The 17715-nt window shown below is 39.2% G+C and overlaps 4 protein-coding genes and 1 long non-coding RNA gene across 6 annotated transcripts; 2 read left to right on the top strand and 3 right to left on the bottom strand.

Moving 5' to 3' along the window:
- Positions 1-1220: 1220 nt before the first annotated feature.
- LOC124311446 (integral membrane protein GPR155-like) lies at positions 1221-7814 on the bottom strand. 2 transcript variants are annotated; one of them, XM_046775947.1, is made up of 18 exons: positions 7533-7814; positions 6011-6759; positions 5740-5859; positions 5499-5668; positions 4916-4962; positions 4580-4825; positions 4370-4492; positions 4216-4269; positions 4031-4098; positions 3780-3945; positions 3559-3714; positions 3188-3483; positions 2954-3087; positions 2576-2876; positions 2288-2513; positions 2055-2215; positions 1809-1970; positions 1221-1732 (listed from the first exon to the last, which is right to left on the bottom strand). In XM_046775947.1, exons 2-18 carry the CDS (start codon positions 6124-6126, stop codon positions 1531-1533), a joined length of 2748 nt encoding a protein of 915 aa, XP_046631903.1. In that variant the 5' UTR covers positions 6127-6759; positions 7533-7814; the 3' UTR covers positions 1221-1530. The 2 variants fall into 2 exon arrangements, with proteins under 2 accessions (XP_046631903.1, XP_046631911.1); XM_046775955.1 differs by having other exon boundaries at positions 6011-6756.
- A 3673-nt stretch (positions 7815-11487) lies between these two features.
- On the top strand, positions 11488-12106 carry LOC124312264. Its single transcript, XR_006910458.1, has 2 exons — positions 11488-11650; positions 11714-12106. It is a non-coding gene; the product is annotated as an uncharacterized LOC124312264 (long non-coding RNA).
- Positions 11788-12955, bottom strand: LOC124311885. The gene is made up of 3 exons (XM_046776256.1): positions 12576-12955; positions 12138-12518; positions 11788-12078 (listed from the first exon to the last, which is right to left on the bottom strand). Exons 1-3 carry the CDS (start codon positions 12858-12860, stop codon positions 11947-11949), a joined length of 798 nt encoding a protein of 265 aa, XP_046632212.1. The 5' UTR covers positions 12861-12955; the 3' UTR covers positions 11788-11946.
- A 96-nt stretch (positions 12956-13051) lies between these two features.
- LOC124311517 (heat shock 70 kDa protein 14-like) lies at positions 13052-15405 on the top strand. The gene is made up of 10 exons (XM_046776049.1): positions 13052-13235; positions 13312-13392; positions 13461-13698; positions 13763-13964; positions 14025-14183; positions 14247-14505; positions 14567-14782; positions 14852-14998; positions 15063-15121; positions 15200-15405. Exons 1-10 carry the CDS (start codon positions 13176-13178, stop codon positions 15282-15284), a joined length of 1506 nt encoding a protein of 501 aa, XP_046632005.1. The 5' UTR covers positions 13052-13175; the 3' UTR covers positions 15285-15405.
- Positions 15403-17612, bottom strand: LOC124311507 (ubiquitin carboxyl-terminal hydrolase 17-like protein 6). Its single transcript, XM_046776039.1, has 8 exons — positions 17440-17612; positions 17198-17374; positions 16633-17136; positions 16371-16562; positions 16128-16307; positions 15883-16065; positions 15643-15815; positions 15403-15574 (listed from the first exon to the last, which is right to left on the bottom strand). The coding sequence occupies exons 1-8, from the start codon at positions 17526-17528 to the stop codon at positions 15417-15419; spliced, it is 1656 nt and encodes a 551-aa protein (XP_046631995.1). The 5' UTR covers positions 17529-17612; the 3' UTR covers positions 15403-15416.
- Between the last annotated feature and the right edge of the window lie 103 nt (positions 17613-17715).

The raw sequence follows: 17715 nt of genomic DNA, 5'->3' as shown, positions 1-17715 counted from the left end.
ACCGTTTGGGGGGATTTTGCGGGAAACATTGCTAGGGTTTTAAAAAAAATATGGCTTTTGCTACAAATTTTGGGCGATTGGTGAAAACCGCAATCATCTAGCTTTTGTCGTTTTGGAGATATCTCAGAAAAAGTGTGGGGGGATAGCCGAAATTGTTATTTCTTTTCGGTTTTTGTGCAGCAGTTTTCTCGTCAACTGCTCCACCTAAAATATTCTGATTTTGGTTAAAATGATGGGATAGCAAACCTTTTCAAACCATCACATTTCACATTTTTTAAATTCTCGGCTCAGAAGCCGAGATATTAACCATTGAAATTTTGGAAAAAAATTCCCACACAATTTCTTCATTTTTTGGCCATGTCAGCAGAGAAGCCGGCAAAAAAATTGCCAAATTCCATTAATTTGCCCTTATTGACGGAATTTGGTAATATTTTTTTTTTACTTCCGTTGCTTAGCGTCACACACACCATCTTTTAATCCTCTTTCGCTTTGGAAGGCAAAAATAGTTTCAACTGAACATAGGGGAGAGTGGGGCAATAAGAGTAGTGTGTAAGTTGGCACCCTCCGTTTTTCGTCCTCTTGCGATCGATTTTCATTTTAAAAATGACCTGTTATGGTCTTAACTAATGCGCATCTTTTTTAAAAAATTACTGAAATAACCTAAGTAGTATGGGAACAACGAATAAAATAATTTTTAATCGAGTTGTCCATTTCGTTTTCTTTTTTCTTTTGTGGACTTCCCTAATAACCTAAAAATTTATAAAAAAATAGTTTCAGAAAAATTGATTTTTAAAACCATATTATTGGTTGAAAACGTTAAATTAACAAAGACACCTTTTCTCGGGGCAAATTGTGTTGCTGAGTTAGAGATAGGAGGGAAAATTTTTCGGAAAATTTAGTTCGTGGCGCCATCGCCAGGTGTTCTTTTAGTCAAAAAGAATAACATGGGCCGTTCTACCCCATTTAAACGAAAAATTCGCCCCGCGACTCGTCACACCCCCCTTCATTTTCAAAGTGCTTTTGGTTTTAAACAAATAGATTTGTCATAAACTAAAAATACGCTTCTGATAGTAAATTTTTTCCTCTTTTTTTAAGCCTAGCGGTGATGAAAAATCTTGAAAAATAAAGAAGTGGGGGCTCTCAAACCAAAATCGCGCTAATTAGTACAACTCTCCCCTACTTAAAGCGGTAAAAAAATTCATTAAAAAACATTTCAATCATTCGTTCGCATTCGTTCATGGTTCTACATATGATTACAATAAAAGTTGTCATCAAATTACATCAAATTATATACCTAATTAACATACACCACATCACAGTTTTCAAGTCTATATATCGAATAATGGCAAACTTTCGAACAGTTATAGAAGATTAAAATATTTCGAGTTAAAAATAATAAAAATAAATAACAGATAGTTTTGCATATCGGCAACTGAGAAATGAGAAGGCAACACGTCAAAAAGACATTTACAGCGAAGTAAGACTTGATGAGCTCCTTTTTACGTTATTTCTTTGCAAACACTAGACACATCAATCACACTGGGCAAACGAGTAAAAATATGACTGATCGTGGAAATCTTTTCTTCCATCGACATGGTTGATTATGCCCCCGTCGAGCAAACCTTGCCCGTATTTCTCTGCTTGACTGCGATCGCGCGCCAGGCCCATCAGAAGAAGCCAGTCAACCATTTCATTGCCGCAAAACACATTCCTGTATTCCTTTAGTTGCCACCTAGTTAATCAGTCAATTATAAATTTCGGCTCCATTATACAAAATTATAAAATTGAAAATTAATTGTTTTACTCACTTGCGATCGCAAACCAAATCACGGATGCATTTGTCCATGTAAAACATCATAAATTGTTCGCAAGTATGATCCACAACTTGCTTATCTCTGCTGTTCTCTTTACTGACTTCTGTCAATGTCAATAAACTAGTTACGCCCTTTGCCTTGCTACGCCGCTTCAACCTGTACGATACCAATACCATTTTTAAGTTCCAGTTTTTTTTTCAATTTACTTTTCTTTGGCTGGGATTTAGTAAAGAATTTTACCCCGACCAGAATGGGGCCAAAAATCGACGAGGTTCCAAACCGAAAATGACTAAAACAAAAATTCCTTGGCCGAAGTTGAGAGTTTCATCCAGGAAGAGCAACATGACGTAGATGCCCGTCATTTCTTCCATCACCAAAGTCCAGACGCAAACGGCAATACCCTGACATTTTTCAAAATTTAAATTACAGTAGTAGATGGATAAAGATTATGATGAACAAATTTTTCGACATACGACAAACATGGAGAAGCTGAGAGTTAGAAGTAGGCCAACATGTCGAGTAATCTGAAACTCGTCGTCTCGATCGCGAACGATTCTGGACTCTTCAGGCTCTGTCAAACGCGACGAACCACCAAACATCATTGGGTACGAATTGTGCGCCGAAGGCGACAAAGCCTTCTGCCCATCGACCGGTAATTCCATTCCGTAATTGAGTGCGTCATCACACGGACTGAATAAACTGATCACGCCCACGGTCAGTACACATGAAACTTTTAAATAATCTTGAGTATGGTTTTATACCTTTCAAACATCAATGCAGAAGATTTGTTGGGTTCGAAATCAGACGGGTCGCCCATGTAAAACGATTCTTGGATGAGCAGCGAGCCTTTGGTCACGTGCTGGCGATGGAAGCTGTCGATGGATGTGGTGCTGGTTCGAGTGCTGCTGCTCGGCGTGCACTGATAAGCGTCGAAAAGGAATTCATTTGGCAAGGAGAGCGAAGTTGAAGAGGAGCAAGTCGACATCCTGCTGCTGACTATCGGCGAAACGATGGCTGGCCGCTTGCTCAATCTCTGTTGCCACACCAAACAGACGACAGTGACTACAGAAAAAAAATTAAGTTTCAATCATTAGATTTGATAATAAATTCGTCCGTTCACCATAAGTAGTAGTACTTACCAGTAAAACTGACGATAAGGACGGACGAGGCTACCAGAGCCTGAAGTTTGCCGAACTGGAAATTAGGATTGTCTCCTTCAAGGTGATTGTGAGTGGCGAATGCGCATAAACAAGAAGAAAGCACCACGGGTATTCTGCGTTTGAAATAAAAAATATGACACGATCGTTTGTTTAGTTCTATAAATATCCGTAGTATTAATTTTTTGTGTCGTGTGAAAATAAAATATAACAGACCCCCATCCGGCGACGAGGAGAAACGGCCGACAGTTATTGAGGACGAAACTTAAACTCTTCATGCGTAGAAGAAGCAGAGTAACAGATAACAAGGCCGTCCAGATACGGGACCCGAAAACACCGATGGCGAATGTCATGAATTGGACGTGTTTCTTCCACATTTTGTCGCGGCCCAGCGTGTACCAGAGTATGACGCCGACGCAGGCCATACATTGGGTTAGGGTCAGGCACAGAGTGACGAAATGCGGGGCCTTTTTCCATTTCTTGCTGGCCAAGAAGATCACTTGCAAAAAGAGCTATTTAAAAAGTAATTAATAATAAATTTTAATTCATTATTGATTTATTAATTGCCCGTTTTTATAGCGGCCTACCGTGCAAACGAGTCCGACAATGGCGATGCGAATTAAAAACGAATCGAGCAAACTGATGTAATCGGCCGGATTGGCCGACGAGAGTGAAATCATTTTGGAAGAGACGACGCTGATTGGAAGCGAGAAAAATGTTCCGGCCACCATGGCTGTGGCAATCTGTACATTCCGAGTATCCGAATGAGTTATCTTATAAGCAGAAATGATTAATTTCACTCCCATACCATGTCAACGGCCACGTTGTATTGGATAGCGTAGAAAAGAATTCCAGGAGCCGAAGGGAAAGTGCCCAGTAGGAAACCCAGATTGCTCAAGTCCAGTGACGCGTTGGCCGTCAATCCCGGTTCCAAGTGGAGGGTCACTTCACGAGTCACGATCGGCATCACTATACTAAAAATCGGCCGGAAGTGATAGCAAACGCAAAATTCAACGCCAGAAAATTTGATTGGAATAGTTTTTTTTTTATTATTCTTACCATTTGACACCGATAAGAATACATGGCACAACGAATTTGGCACCACCCGAACCTTGTGATTTGCCAACCTTCTCAGCAGTTATTGGTAGATCGTATATAAAGCAATAAGACGCAAATAAAATAAAAATCAGGACAACCGGAATAAATAAATTAGCATAGGTTTGCTATTTTTTTTCCAGACATACCATTCGTAGACCAAGGGCGAAAAGTGCGGTAGCACTAAAAGCCGAACTCAAGACCTAAATATTTAAATTAGGTTATAACATCAATTTTAATATTCATTGCGATGTATAGAAACTTTGGATTATATTTTTTGGTTTTGTTTTTTTTTTCATTTACCCCACACAGGTTTTTCAGGATGGCCGGGATTTGGTGATCGCAGAGAAAGTTAACGGCAATGCCCATGACCGTCATCAAGACGATGGGAGTAAACAACATATTTTTCCAAACGCTCAAGAAAATCTGTTGCGCATTTTCAAACATTCGTGAATTTCAATTTTTTTGACATAGAAAACAAAAAGCTATTCGGTTTTGTTTTATTAGATTTACCTTGCAGCCATTGGTTCGGGTTCTTTTGCTGTGGTTTGCGCTGGATAGAGATACGGTGGAAGCCGTGCTGCTCACCTTCCGGCTGATTTGGCTCTCTGAATCGGTGGATGAGTCTGACGTCTGCTGTTGGACGGGCAAAGTTGATGGCTGAGAATTCCTCCGACTTTCTTTGAGCCTTTCGCCCACTTCCATGCAGAGAAAACCCAACGGGTTGAGTAACACGAGCGAAATCGGCGCCATGACGTACTGCGCATGTTCCATCAAAATTGTTAATAACATAGGGAACGTACCTAATAATTATTAAATTGGAAGAATATGATTTGTTGTCATATTTACCAAATATTTGGCGTATTCTGGGTGGCTATTGCCGTAAACAGCCGCAACTATAAAACAAAATTGAAATCAAATGTTAAATATTGACGTTATTAATTCATATTATAAATGCCGCCCACACATCTTTCATTATCTCCATAAATTCAATAGAAAGGAAAATAAGTCCATGTAATAAAACAAGATGAATTGAACATCAAAAGATTTCATAGAAACTATCTAGTCGAACAGCAGAATGTGCCGGCAACATCTGCGTGACTGAGGCGCAACTTTCCAAGTATTGTTGTGTTATTCGCCATCCATCAGTGAAAGTGAACAGCACAGAAGACCAGCAAAAGATGGACGAAAAGCAGTGAAGCAAGAAAACGAAGAGAAAGAGAAGAGGAAAAAATGAAGTGAAAATGTCTGATGATGATGGAAAAACCGCGCGTTTTGCCTGAGTGAAATCGCCAAGCGCGGGGCGGAAACCGATTCATTCGTCCGGGTTTTTTTTTTTCGTGATGACGTCACGTCATCCATTCAATCAAACGGCCGACTGTTGTATTGTATATTAAATAAATAAGGAAGAGGAAGCGTATCAAAGACTAACCGATCGGGTAGCCCAGGGCGAAATCGTTGCTCTGCGTGCAGAAAATGGCAAAGAGCCCGGCTTTGGAGAAATTCATCGGTCTGGTCAACAGAAGCGTGAATATAACGACGGCCATAAACACTGCCGCTTTGCTGATCAAAATGGCCATCAGAAACATCCAATTGACTCGGCTAAACATGTCAGTATAAAATCATCATTCAACGGGAGTTCAAGTTCATCAGTTCATTAAAATTTCTATTACCTGAAATCCAGTTCTGCCAGAGCCGTGAAAATGATGCAGGGCAAAGCGAAATTGCCGACAAAAGTGTTCAGTCCTTTGGATTCGATTTGACCGATAATGCCCCACCTGCCACTCAAGTACCTGAAAATATTTTTGATTGTTGGCGGTTGATATGAAATTCAATACACAAAGCAAGGACATTTGTATATGAATGAAATTGGGGGGATTTCTATTTTCTATGCGTGTAGTAGCCTACTACTATATACTCGAATTGAAATGTAGAGCGACATACCCAAGGACGATGACGACGAAGGTTTGCAGTAGAACGGGGTACAAATTCTCAAATTGCAGGACGTCGACATCAATAACGTCCACTTGTTGGTCGACCTGGCTGAAGTTGCTGGCCATTGTGCTGCTGTTTTATATATCGGACGCTATAGTAGTGCAGTTTTCTTTTCAGCCAATGACGTCAAACTCGCAGCCTTGAAATATTTCTTGATTGGAAATGAAAGAGTCTATATTGGTTGTCACTTTCGGACCTATAATAATTTCGTTGTCTTTTTGTTTCTTTTCAGAAGTTGCGCTGCGGATAACCGAACTGAGAAATCTCGACCACTTTGATCTCCTAATTCACATCTGGTGCAGAGAGTAGGTCACGGTTGTTTCGACTCGAAAGAGAACCGCAGCAGCAGCACACCGCTCTGTTATATTGTGTTTTAATATTGCTGTTGCTCTCCAACTGCGCGCGCGCGCGTTCTTGATGTTATTTCAAATGACGTACGGAAAGTTTTCTCGCTCTGAATTTCACGTTTTTACGCGGAGAGTAGTAATAGTAGCAGTAGTCAGAGCCAGTAGCAGAGAGGTCATTTGTAACGGAGCGTGTTATATGCACGTTCTCCCCGAGTTATAAGAATTGCACGCGCTAACGGACAAACAGCAACGACAAGGTGCGGTTTTGTTTCGGGTGAAACCACAATAACGCGGAGCGCGAGCGCTAATACAAGTAGCGGGGGAAATCCTGTGGATTTATGCTGCGCACTGCTGTAATAACAAAAATGATGGGACCAACGTCATTATAATTATCACATTGTGTGGGCTACATGCAAGTATAGAAATGTATTATCTAACTAAATTATGACAACTGAGATAATATATTTTTTAAGGGCATTTCTAGAACATCATATTATATGTAGCTAAGCTTTAAAATAATTCGAAAGAAACCTTGAGATTTATGTGTGGGGGTGTCAACTTAAAAAATCTAAGAAATGAGTGGCATCCTTCGAAAAGAAGAATGGGAAAACCCGAAGGTTTGAATTCAAACAACAGCATACGTGAGAGAGCGAAATCAAATATTATATACTAATGGCATTATTAGGCATGTTTGCCTTCATCAAACCAAAGTTGGGAGTTGACACACCCTCGTCCTTGTCCCCAAATGACAATTTTTTGTGATTGTCATGTCAAGTACATTAATACAATTGGTTTTACATTCAAATTTTGAACAAACATGATGGTGGGAAAAAAGGAAACAGCTAATTTTATGTATTTACCCATGATTCTATTTCGGTGGAATTAAATGCATTTCATTATGCGCTGAGAATAATTTAAAGTTCCCGAATTAAAATTTATACTTCAAGGGCTAAATTATGCTGGCACCCCCGTTAGCATGAATGGTTATATAACAGATGCAACATTTAGCATCTTCCATTACTATGCGGAGGTTTGGCATTGATCCGTTTCAAATAAAATACACGTTGACACAATCGCCATGTGACTTACTAAAAAAACTGAATAAAAATTGAATTGACATTTACCGTAAAATGCGCAGATGCCGGGAGGATATTCAAAATCTACTGCGTCGAACGAAATCACTTGTTGTGCAACCGGAACCACTTTCGTAGCGAAAAACAACTGGCAACAACAATAAAAGGTCTCAACTCTATCTGTTATGTAATGTCTGATGCGTAGGTGTACTGGAAACCGGTATATGTATAAAGTGTCAGTTTGATTGTCGGTAGCGGTTTGGAGAGTTGTGATCTGGCGGAAGGTTTGTTGACGACTGCCAGCCGTGAGAGGATAGAGACCTGTCCTAGTAGCCCACCTGTTCTGCTGTTGGCCCTTTTACGCCCACGTATAGTCGAGGATAAAATGGATAGCCAAGCCAAACCAAATAGCCTTCGATGCACCGGAGGGACGATATACTTTTTCGCTCTCAATTGCTGAAGAATATTTTTTTTCAAGGTTTACACAAAAAAAAAGAATTGTTCTATTATCATTCATTGTTATTTTTGCCAATATATTTGATGTGCTGGAAAACCGCATTTATAGTTGCCAATTGATCGGAAATTTTTCCAAGCGCAACTGTTTCATCTTCTGGCGATTGTCGAGTGAAATTGTATAGAGAAAACTTTGCCAAAAAGGATAACAGCTTATATAAGACTACACTGGAACCATCAGAAGCCGGAAAGCCACATCGTCATATAAGAGTTTTTGAGTCTAATTGACGTCGGCGTTCGTCCAGCCACATTATTATGAGAGAAAGTCTAAGTCTTGCAAGCGCGTTATAAATTTTCTAGATATCGCGGCTATAAGTTTCGAATGAAAGCTGACGCTTCCGCCCTGTCCATAGTAGTAAATAACCTGAAATTCACTTGCGCAAATTACATTTATTGGCAGATGTGTGTAATATAAGGAAATGGAAAAAACGATGAGTCATTTCATCACCCCCATTAAATATTAGAAAGCAATTTTTTGTCTTATTTTTATATAATATTCGTGATGGGTGAAATTTCCTTTGAATTCCGCTGCCATTGGACGTCCAGCAGGTTTGTGTGTGCTTTCACTTAATGTGTCTATACAGCTGTGCAGGTGTTATCATCACGTTGCATTCGGTGAGAACATTTCGACAAGGTGACGAGAATATTTTATATAAACGCTAGCTGTATCTTCCGTCATGTGAATTGATGATGTTATACGCGGCAGCAGACGGACGAGGGCAATTAATTTGTTTTTTTCTTTTCAAGGTGATAAGAATCTTAATTGAGCAACACCGCGGTGATAAGTATAATGATAATGGTTACAGGAAGCAGCAGAAGAAAACGCTGCCGGAATTGACGGAGTTCAAGAACAAGCGGGATGGAAGTGCTGGAATCGTCCGGATATATACAAACTCATTTCGTATCCTCAACCTAGTTTTCTTGGGTCTATATATATCTATAAATGAGCAGCCCATATACGTCCATTTGCAACATTTCTCCGTTTCCGATTCCTCTCCATGACCTAAATCTGAGATTCTTTTCCCAAAAAATCTCTGATGAAAATGTGTAACGAAAAATCCTTCGCGTAAAGGTCTAGTTCCCAACTGAGCATTTCCAGCACACCTGCTGTAATCGTGCTGTAGTCAACTATCCCATTCAGAAGGAAAGGTTTGAACGTCGTCATCATCAGTTCAAATGAAATGGTGTCAAAGTCACGATGCGATTTAATATACAATCGGATTTTTCTTTTCTGTGCTGCTGCTGTCATTGATGGATAGGATGAAAAAGGTATCATACAAATATAGAGTAGGATACATTTGTTTATTCATCAGCCCCGGGTATAATATTAGGCAGCCAGATAAATCATCCGCTAAGTTATCCTTGTTTGCTGTTAGTCATTTTTCCGATTAGACATAGTCTGATTGTATTATTATTTAATTATTTTCAAGTTGGCATATAGCTTTCTCTTCGGTGAAAACCCAAATTCATCTTTTGTCAGACGGGCTTATGTGTACGCGGGGGTTTCCTGTGTCGGTTCCTTATTGCTAAATAACGTGTTGCACTATTGCTCGTTGTTTGTACACCGTGTTATTAGTTGGATATAAGGAAACGGTGCGAATGCGCTGCTGGTTCCAGCAACACCGCGGAAGAAATTGTCCGCTCTCTTGAACACTCGCACGGTTACGAAATGTCAGCTTATTTCTTATATCTTATTATTTAGCTGTACATATAAAAACATAAAGGTAGAAGGCGTTTGGATATTACGAAATAACGGACGTGTGTTGGAGGTTCAAAAAGAAAAACGAAAGGCAAAATTCAACAGGAAAAAGGCGTTTACCATCTATTTTTCATTCGCGCCGTTTTCTATTAAATTTGTAAATGTTTTTTTTTTGCATCATCTCTTTGCCCATGTGTATGTGGAAAAAAGGTGGCGATTTATTAAATGCTGGCACACACCAGATTTTCTAATCCGGAGAAAATCAACGTTTATATGATGGGAATTGAGAGAATAAACGTGACAAACATATTTTTATTTTGGTCATTCTCCCTCGGGAGACTTTTATAGAATTCCAAATTTTTCCATCAACCATATCGTACGATTCTTGTCGTTGGGTAAGGTCATTTTGAACAAAAATAAAATCAGTCTCGCTCGATCGATATTTGCTTTAGGTCTTTATTTAAGTATAGCAACCACAACATCCTTGTTTGTGTGTTTTTTTCTCCATTGTATGAGAACTGGATTTCCAAGTGTGTATCCTATTTTATTTTTTCGAATCATTCAGTTGTTGTTTTTGGGTCAGAGTAATTTACTTTCAAACAATCGCACACTGTATCCAATAGAAGTCTATTATTTGGATATGGAAAAACCGCGGTGCATTGAACTCGGAAAAATGGAGGGAACGACGTCATTCATATACCCACTTCAATTTATGTAATGACAGACCACAGATATATACCTAAATAGCAGCTTCAATTCTATTTATATATATATAAAGGAATACTGGAACAGAATTACATAAACGACCTACCTCAAACCGCAGACATCTACTTATGAGATCAGTATACCTATTCACATAAAGCATCTGAGAATCCAGCAGCAGACAGCGCTGGGAACTGGCAAGTCCAACTTTCTCTTCGGAAGACAAATGAAATATGTCGCATCCGTCCAACGATGATACCCCCAGCACTAACATCATCAATCTGTCTGAAATATATATACATGTCGTCCTTCGTTCTCATCTCGTTTGCACCCTCTATACAACCAAACGCATCCCTGTCCTAAATACATATATTTGATATTATCTTAAACGCTTCGAAGAAGAACTTGAATATATATATCTATATACAAATCTGGAAGGCCAGAAAGAAATCTCCACTTCCATCTATTTGCAATAAAAAAAGGACAGATTTTACGAGGAATGGTTTGAAAAATAGATTTTAATGGTTTTGATTATTAGATTTATTAAAAAATAAAAAAAGTTTTTCAATTATACGAGATGCTGGAGACTGGAGAGAGAGAGAGATAAAATTCTTTTTGGTTTCTGATGATATGACCGGGCTGGGTCGCATCAGCTCTGGGTGTTTTCTATTATCTAGACATCTATAATAACCGAATTTAAACTTATTTATTCATGTGTATGCGGCAAAACGCCCGGAAAAAGCGAAGCTGTTGCGAAAAGTTGATTAGCCAAAATGACAAAAGTGGTTTTCTGAGTAGGTTTTGTTAATTTTTTTCAACTAGCGAAAGTAGATTTCACTTGAACATTTATGTGCACTTCTATTCAGAACCGAGGACAGCGGTGCGTTAATGTAAATATAGCATACGTGGCTACGTGCAATGAGTGGCCTCATTGACCTCCTAGTTATTAGGCAGTTTTCTCTCGTTTTCTAACTTTTCTCTTTTTTTCCAATTTAATTTTTGCCATTTTTGGAAACGATAAAATTTGTGAACGTGCCGTCAAGTTGACGACCTTCTGCTGGTTAGCAGACGAAATTTGTCGGTTTTCTATCGCGTAGAAGGCGGGATTCCTAACATTTTGCTCAACAAATATTTAAAATTTAAAACTTTACTTTAATCGTGTTTTCCCACAGAATTTAAAACAAGGAAAAATTTCGGCGAGAAACATAATGTGGGCATTGTTGACGTGTTTGAGGAAACCGAACTTGTGGCGAAGGTGACATTTTAATCTGCTTACTCAAAGATGCATAATCATTTTTTTAAAATTTTAATTGAACAGTTAACTCTAAAAAATCTACCAGAAGAACCAAGTGTGGCGGCAAATTTTCATCTTTCCAGCTAGGTTTTGACAGATTTTTTTCTTCTTTATTTTCAATGTTTATTTTTCTGGGTAACAATTTATGTGTTTACAGTGACAGATCTATACACATGACTCTGTCAAGGCTTGCAATACAGTATTCTTGTTTAGGAATGGTTAACTTTTAGTTTAAACATGTGATGATTGTTCCACGCCTACTCTCTCGCCCTTCTGCAGTATTTCTTGTGACCTCCTTTTCCCCAGTGCTCTTGTTGACAAATAGTATTGCAATATGAAACATAACCACAGCAATGATAATTCCCTTCTGACCCACAGCGATTGGAACACTAAAAATAAATTTCAAAATTAACAGGACAGCACAAAAATGAGAACTGCTTTTTCATACCCAAACTTTGGTTTTGGTTTTAGCAATAGTATTAGCATGATTTTCCATCAAGATACGAATCGCAGAAGCGTGGCTTTCTCTTTGCGCTTCGTTTTCTTTCTGTTGACTCTTAATTAGTTGTTCTTGTGTATTAATTAGTAGTTCTTGTGTATCAATCTGTTGTTTTTTACTGTCAATATCCTTCTGAAGGGAAGCAATTTTTTCGCTCAAGCTAACAAGAGTCAATGATTTTTCAGAGATCCATTCTATCATAACCTGTTCATAAGTTTTGGTTTGGCTCGCTTTTGGAACTATGGGATCATCTTGATATTCTTGAAGTATCATCAAATCGGGCATAACATTTTCATAGGTTTCAGTTTGGCTCACTTCTGGAACATCAAGCTAAAAATATAAATATATATAAATAATAATTTTTCTTCAATGTGTAACCTCTCTTACTGGAATTACAAAGATGTTTTGCTCTACCCCCTCATTACTTCCTTTAGCTACAGCAATGGTCTTTTGCAGAATAAGTTTATCTTCCACAAAAAGCTTGATCTGCTCTTCCACATATTTACTTTCTACATTATACTTCTTGCAATATTCCTGAACAACATTATCTTTCGTTGTGGCCAATTTCCTTTCAATTCTGATCTCTTTAATAACATCCCAAATACGTTGGCAAGTAAGTGGATCTCCTCGCCGACAAACTTTAAGACTTGACTTTGCGTGACTTGTTTCCATTTGTGTTTTTTATTGATCGCAAATCAACACATCGACGTTATTTTTTCAAAGTCTAACTCGAATGTTACTGTGATTTGCCAAATTGACAACAGTTGCCAGATGGGAAATTTGTTACCTAGAAAAAATATTGTAAAAAAAATGCCAGAGGCGGAGAGGCTCAGAGGAGTCTTCTGCTAGTTAGCAGACGAAATTCGTCGGTTTTCTATCGCGTGCACAAGCAGGCGGGATTCCTATCATTTTGCTCAACAAATATTTAAAATTCTCTTAAAACTTTACTTTAATCGGGTTTTCCCACAGAATTTATAATAGGAAAAAATGTCGGCGTATTTTGGGTTACACGTCGGTCGCACCAACTCTTGCGTGTCCGTCTGCAAAGTGAGATTAAAGTTTGAAAATTAGTTGATCCATGTTGGCTTTCTCAACTTCTTACTTTTTAATTTGGTTTTCTTAGGATGGTAAATCTGATGTTGTTGCTAACGATGCCGGTGATCGAGTTACTCCTTCAATCGTGTCTTTTTCGTCTGAAGAAATTGTAAGTCTTATCAGAATGGAACTTGTCACATTTTCACATCTAATCGAAATCTCACCAATGCATTGTAGGCTGTTGGTTTACCTGCCAAACAAGGCCTCTTCAGAAACATGTCTAATAGCGTTGTAAAATGCAAAGAGCTTTTGTCCTGGAACGGGGAGGATGAGGAATTGGCCAAGCTGCGGTCCACATCTGTTTGTCCTGTTATTATTAAAAACAAAAAACTGTTTTATGAAGTGGAGGTCGATGAGAAGAAGAAGCAATTCTCTCCTGAAGACATCCTAGTTCACATTTATAGGAAGTTGTATGGTGAGTTATTTGATTTGCTAGGATTTCCGAATAAAGACCCATTCAATTTTTTGGGTTTTTTCAGATATTGCAATCCATCACTCAAATGCTGTGGATGAATCGATGAAAGCAGTTGTGAGCGTCCCACTCTCTTTTACATCTGAACAAAGACAAGCCGTGTGGAAGGCCGCCGAGAAAGCCCGTTTTAACATATTGCAAGTGATTAGTGAGCCCGCTGCTTCTCTACTGGCCTACGGTGTTGGTCAGTCCAACAAACACGAAACTCTGTATGTAATCTTACCAATTTTTTCCAGCTGGACATAATAAAACGACGATCTTTTGCACAGGTGTTGCTTGGTGTATCGTTGCGGTGGAGCTACGCTGGATGTTTCCGTAGTCAGTGTGCGCGGAGGAATGTACAGCGTCGTTTCTTCGCTCCATCGAAAGCAAGGTGGTGACAAGTTCACGGCTCTTGTAGCCAATTACCTTGCCGACGAGTTTCAAAAGTACGTCATTCTTTTGCTTTTTTTTCCCAAACTTGTTACATAATCGAATCGAATGAATTGCAGCAAATGGAAGTTGGATCCTCGGGAAAGCAAACGCTCCATGTTCAAACTGATGGGGGCTGCCGAAGAATGCAAACACGTGTTATCGACGTTGAACACGGCCCACTGCTTTGTGGAGTCGTTGCACGAAGGAGTCGACTTGAGCGCCAATGTGTCCCGAGCTAGAATAGACATGCTCATCACTCAGCTCTTCCCCGAATACATTGGTCCTATTTCTGAAGCATTGACGCAAGCAAGTCTGACTGCTGCTGACGTTCACAAGGTAATTTGGCTTCTCCGTTGTCAAGTAAAAGACAAATCGATAAATCAAATTTTGACGCTAGGTGATCGTTTGCGGTGGAACGGCTAAAATGCCCAGGCTGCAACAGGCCATCCAGGAAGCACTGCCCAATAGTGAATTATTATCCAACTTGACAGCCGACGAAGTCTTCGCTGTGGGTTGCTGTAACCAAGCCGCTGTGATTGGAGAGCCCTGGGACACGGTGTGTCAGTACAAACAAGTTTCTGTGCCTGCCATCAGCAAAGCTATTTCAGTGCGCGTAAGTAATTTTTAACCGAACAAAAATCCTTTATGGCTGCTTGATTGAAAAATTTTAATTGACAATTAGTGTGGAGACGAAGAGGAGAGTCAAACAACGACGGTGTTTTGCGCTCAAACTCCATTGTCGTCGCGGTTTTCACTTCCCGTTCCACTTGGCAAGAAACATAACGTGGCCATTGTCGACGTGTTTGAGGCAACTGAACTTGTGGCGAAGGTGACATTTTCATCCGATTATTATTGAAAGATGCACAATCAATTTTCTTTTTTTAATTTGGCAGTTAACTTTAAAAAATCTGCCAGAAGCACCAAGTGTGGCGGCAAATTTTCATCTTTCCAGGTAAGTTTAGAACAGTTTTTTTTTTCTTCTTTTTAGAATGTTTATTTTTCTGGGTATTAATAATATTCATGTTTACAGTGACGGATCTCTACACGTGACACTGACAGAAAAGATAACGGGGGTTACAACGGCAGCGACAATTGGAACATCAGTCGCAGCATGACCAAAAATAACACAAGTGAGGGGGCAGGCTGAATCGCCTTTAATTAGGGTTCAAGGATAATTGCAACGCCGTTTGACTACTGTATCCTATCACATTCGATTAATAAACACTAAGAAAATAACATTTTTTGTTTTAATCTTGGAACCTGCATTGGTGGACGTAAAAATACACGTAGGCCGGTTCACCATCGACAGATTCAATTTCATCTTCTATCGAAACAGTTAAGACGGACATATCATCGTAACAGCGCCAAACACCATCTTCACAGTAAACATGAGAAACATAATGACCTGAAGAAAAAAATTGAAATTAAAAAACAGAAAAATTAATAATCAAAATTTCAAAAAAACAAACAAACCAGAGTTTTTAGAGCGGCCAATGTGAACAATTTGAGCAGCCAGGGTGTACTCACTAGGCAGCTGACTTTCCAGGTTTTCCAGGAACGGTCGAATATCTAACACTTGGGGTGGAACGATGTGCTTTGCCAATTTTGCTTCTTTCGAGAAACGATTCACCGACATTATGAGCTTGCTAAATAATAAAATAAAAGGGTGAATAAGACACAGCACGAGACGGACACGACGGGCCAACGAGATACCTTGGAAGTGTCCTGAATTTCGAGCTGATCTTCGAAGTGGTCGCCTTACAACTGCTGCACGCCAGTTCACGTTCCTCTTCCGCCATGTAATCCTCCAAACATTGCTCTAGGTTACGTGAATCTTTCGGCATGGGCAGGCAGATGGACGTGTGTTTCTGGGCACGTTTTTTCTTCTTGCCGCACCTAATAACCCCGAAATTTAGTCAAATCGATAAACGAATTTATTTTAAAAAACGTAAAATTACGCAGTGCAATGGACCACTTCAATCATTTCACATTCGAAATGGGATTCAACTGGATTGATTGGCCCAGCTGGCAAAGCCAATTTCAAATGCTCGATCAGCCGGATCAGGAACTCACTGGCATCTTGCTGCTCACGGACTGAATAGCTCGGATGAAGCATCCACAAATTCTTGACAAGATCTCTGCAAAAAACAAATACATTTATGAAGACATATTGATAATGGACACCACGTAACACTACTTACTCGTTTATTTTATCCACTTCAATGGGCAAACCTTTTTTCCGTGCGGCTATCATGTTGGCCAACAAGGAAGCAAAGTGTGGCAAGTTTTCAGTGCCTTCGAAAGCCGTAACCAGATCATCAGTGAAGCCGGGAAGAGCAAACAAGGCTTGGAGGGTTGCATTGACGTAACACGTGTTGTCAATATTCCTGAGGCTGTGTTCAAAATTTATAAAGTAATTTTTTTTTGCAAGATATTTTAAAAAAGAAAAACGTTAAAACGAACCCGATATCGTAAGGTGGATATGTAATCGTTGGATCACTGAGAATGTAAGGTCGGCTCCTGGTCCAAGGACGCTCATGGGAGGTTTGAGAATCAGACCCGGTTAATTCGTCAACAGTAACAAGCGAGGGTATGGGAGAAACATTAAGATTTTGGACAGGTGAAGGAGATCGGGAAAGTGACTTGGCTTGCTTGTTGTAGAAGCTTTTTACAGGGATGGTACCAGTGGAATTTGTTTCAACACAAGCTTTGTTGTCCTCGTCTTGTTCATCTTCAGGGCGAAAGAACCTTATTCTCTTACGAACACTTGTGTGGGTGGTCAACTTGTTTTCCTTGCTTTTTTTCTTAGAATTGTCGAAAAGGTTGTAATAACGACAGTCACGATTATTGCATGGAATGAGGGCATCTTCAAACAATCCCTCTGTATGTTTGTCCTTGTGCAACAGACACAAATTTTCAAGGGATAGTTTATCATCCAACGAGGAATTCCTAGAGAAGTCTGGCATCCTTTATTTGCACAAATTCTTTATTAATAAGGAGAAAGGTTACGTAATGAAAGTATTTGTACTTTGACTGCTTGGGAGTTGACGTAGCTTCAGTTGAAGTGCCTTCTAAAATTTCAGTAATTTCATCTTTCTGGGAAGATTTTGATCTCAAATTATACGAGTTTGCTGTGGTAAAAATGCTGACATAATTTGGTAATTGAGATGAAGAAGTTTTTTCTGCTGACAAATCTTCCTCTGAACTAATATCCCAAAAAGTTATTTCTCAAAAAGTATGTACACGAATTGTTAACATTAATATATTTACGTCAAGGAAGTTGCTGCACCTTGCCGTTTTAGTAAATCAAACAAATTTTCCTGTTTTTTTTGTCTTTGATACAACAAGGGAATAGGCATTTCTTTTGAGACATGAAAATTGAATTCAAAATCCACATGGACTGCTTACGTTTGGCGACTGCTACTAAAACAGCTGGATAACAAGTTAACAACACAGTTGCGAGCTTTCATCACGAAAATTAATATTCTTCTTTTTCAGAGCAAAATAACGCTGCTAAATACTTGAAATTAATAATCATGTCTAATA

Source organism: Daphnia pulicaria, chromosome 1 (genome assembly GCF_021234035.1).
Source record: "Daphnia pulicaria isolate SC F1-1A chromosome 1, SC_F0-13Bv2, whole genome shotgun sequence".
NCBI classification, from domain to species: domain Eukaryota; kingdom Metazoa; phylum Arthropoda; class Branchiopoda; order Diplostraca; family Daphniidae; genus Daphnia; species Daphnia pulicaria.
Note: the sequence above shows the minus strand (reverse complement) of the source record. Positions and strands in the feature narration are given on the sequence as shown.

What these genes read in the sequence shown, in the direction of transcription:
- LOC124311507 (XM_046776039.1), bottom strand. Translation starts at nt 17,528, where the DNA reads ATGCCTATTCCCTTGTTGTATCAAAGACAAAAAAAACAGGAAAATTTG. An exon ending in GGTGCAGCAACTTCCTTGAC is followed by an intron (nt 17,375 to 17,439) that starts GTAAATATATTA and finishes TTGGGATATTAG; the next exon opens with TTCAGAGGAAGATTTGTCAG. An exon ending in AAATTCAGGACACTTCCAAG is followed by an intron (nt 15,816 to 15,882) that starts GTATCTCGTTGG and finishes TTTATTATTTAG; the next exon opens with CAAGCTCATAATGTCGGTGA.
- LOC124311517 (XM_046776049.1), top strand. Translation starts at nt 13,176, where the DNA reads ATGTCGGCGTATTTTGGGTTACACGTCGGTCGCACCAACTCTTGCGTG. An exon ending in CTTTTTCGTCTGAAGAAATT is followed by an intron (nt 13,393 to 13,460) that starts GTAAGTCTTATC and finishes AATGCATTGTAG; the next exon opens with GCTGTTGGTTTACCTGCCAA. An exon ending in TCCAACAAACACGAAACTCT is followed by an intron (nt 13,965 to 14,024) that starts GTATGTAATCTT and finishes TCTTTTGCACAG; the next exon opens with GTGTTGCTTGGTGTATCGTT.
- LOC124311885 (XM_046776256.1), bottom strand. Translation starts at nt 12,860, where the DNA reads ATGGAAACAAGTCACGCAAAGTCAAGTCTTAAAGTTTGTCGGCGAGGA. An exon ending in AAAACATCTTTGTAATTCCA is followed by an intron (nt 12,519 to 12,575) that starts GTAAGAGAGGTT and finishes TTATATTTTTAG; the next exon opens with CTTGATGTTCCAGAAGTGAG. An exon ending in AAACCAAAACCAAAGTTTGG is followed by an intron (nt 12,079 to 12,137) that starts GTATGAAAAAGC and finishes ATTTATTTTTAG; the next exon opens with TGTTCCAATCGCTGTGGGTC.
- LOC124311446 (XM_046775947.1), bottom strand. Translation starts at nt 6,126, where the DNA reads ATGGCCAGCAACTTCAGCCAGGTCGACCAACAAGTGGACGTTATTGAT. An exon ending in TCTGCATTGATGTTTGAAAG is followed by an intron (nt 2,514 to 2,575) that starts GTATAAAACCAT and finishes GGGCGTGATCAG; the next exon opens with TTTATTCAGTCCGTGTGATG. An exon ending in TCAGCTTCTCCATGTTTGTC is followed by an intron (nt 2,216 to 2,287) that starts GTATGTCGAAAA and finishes GAAAAATGTCAG; the next exon opens with GGTATTGCCGTTTGCGTCTG.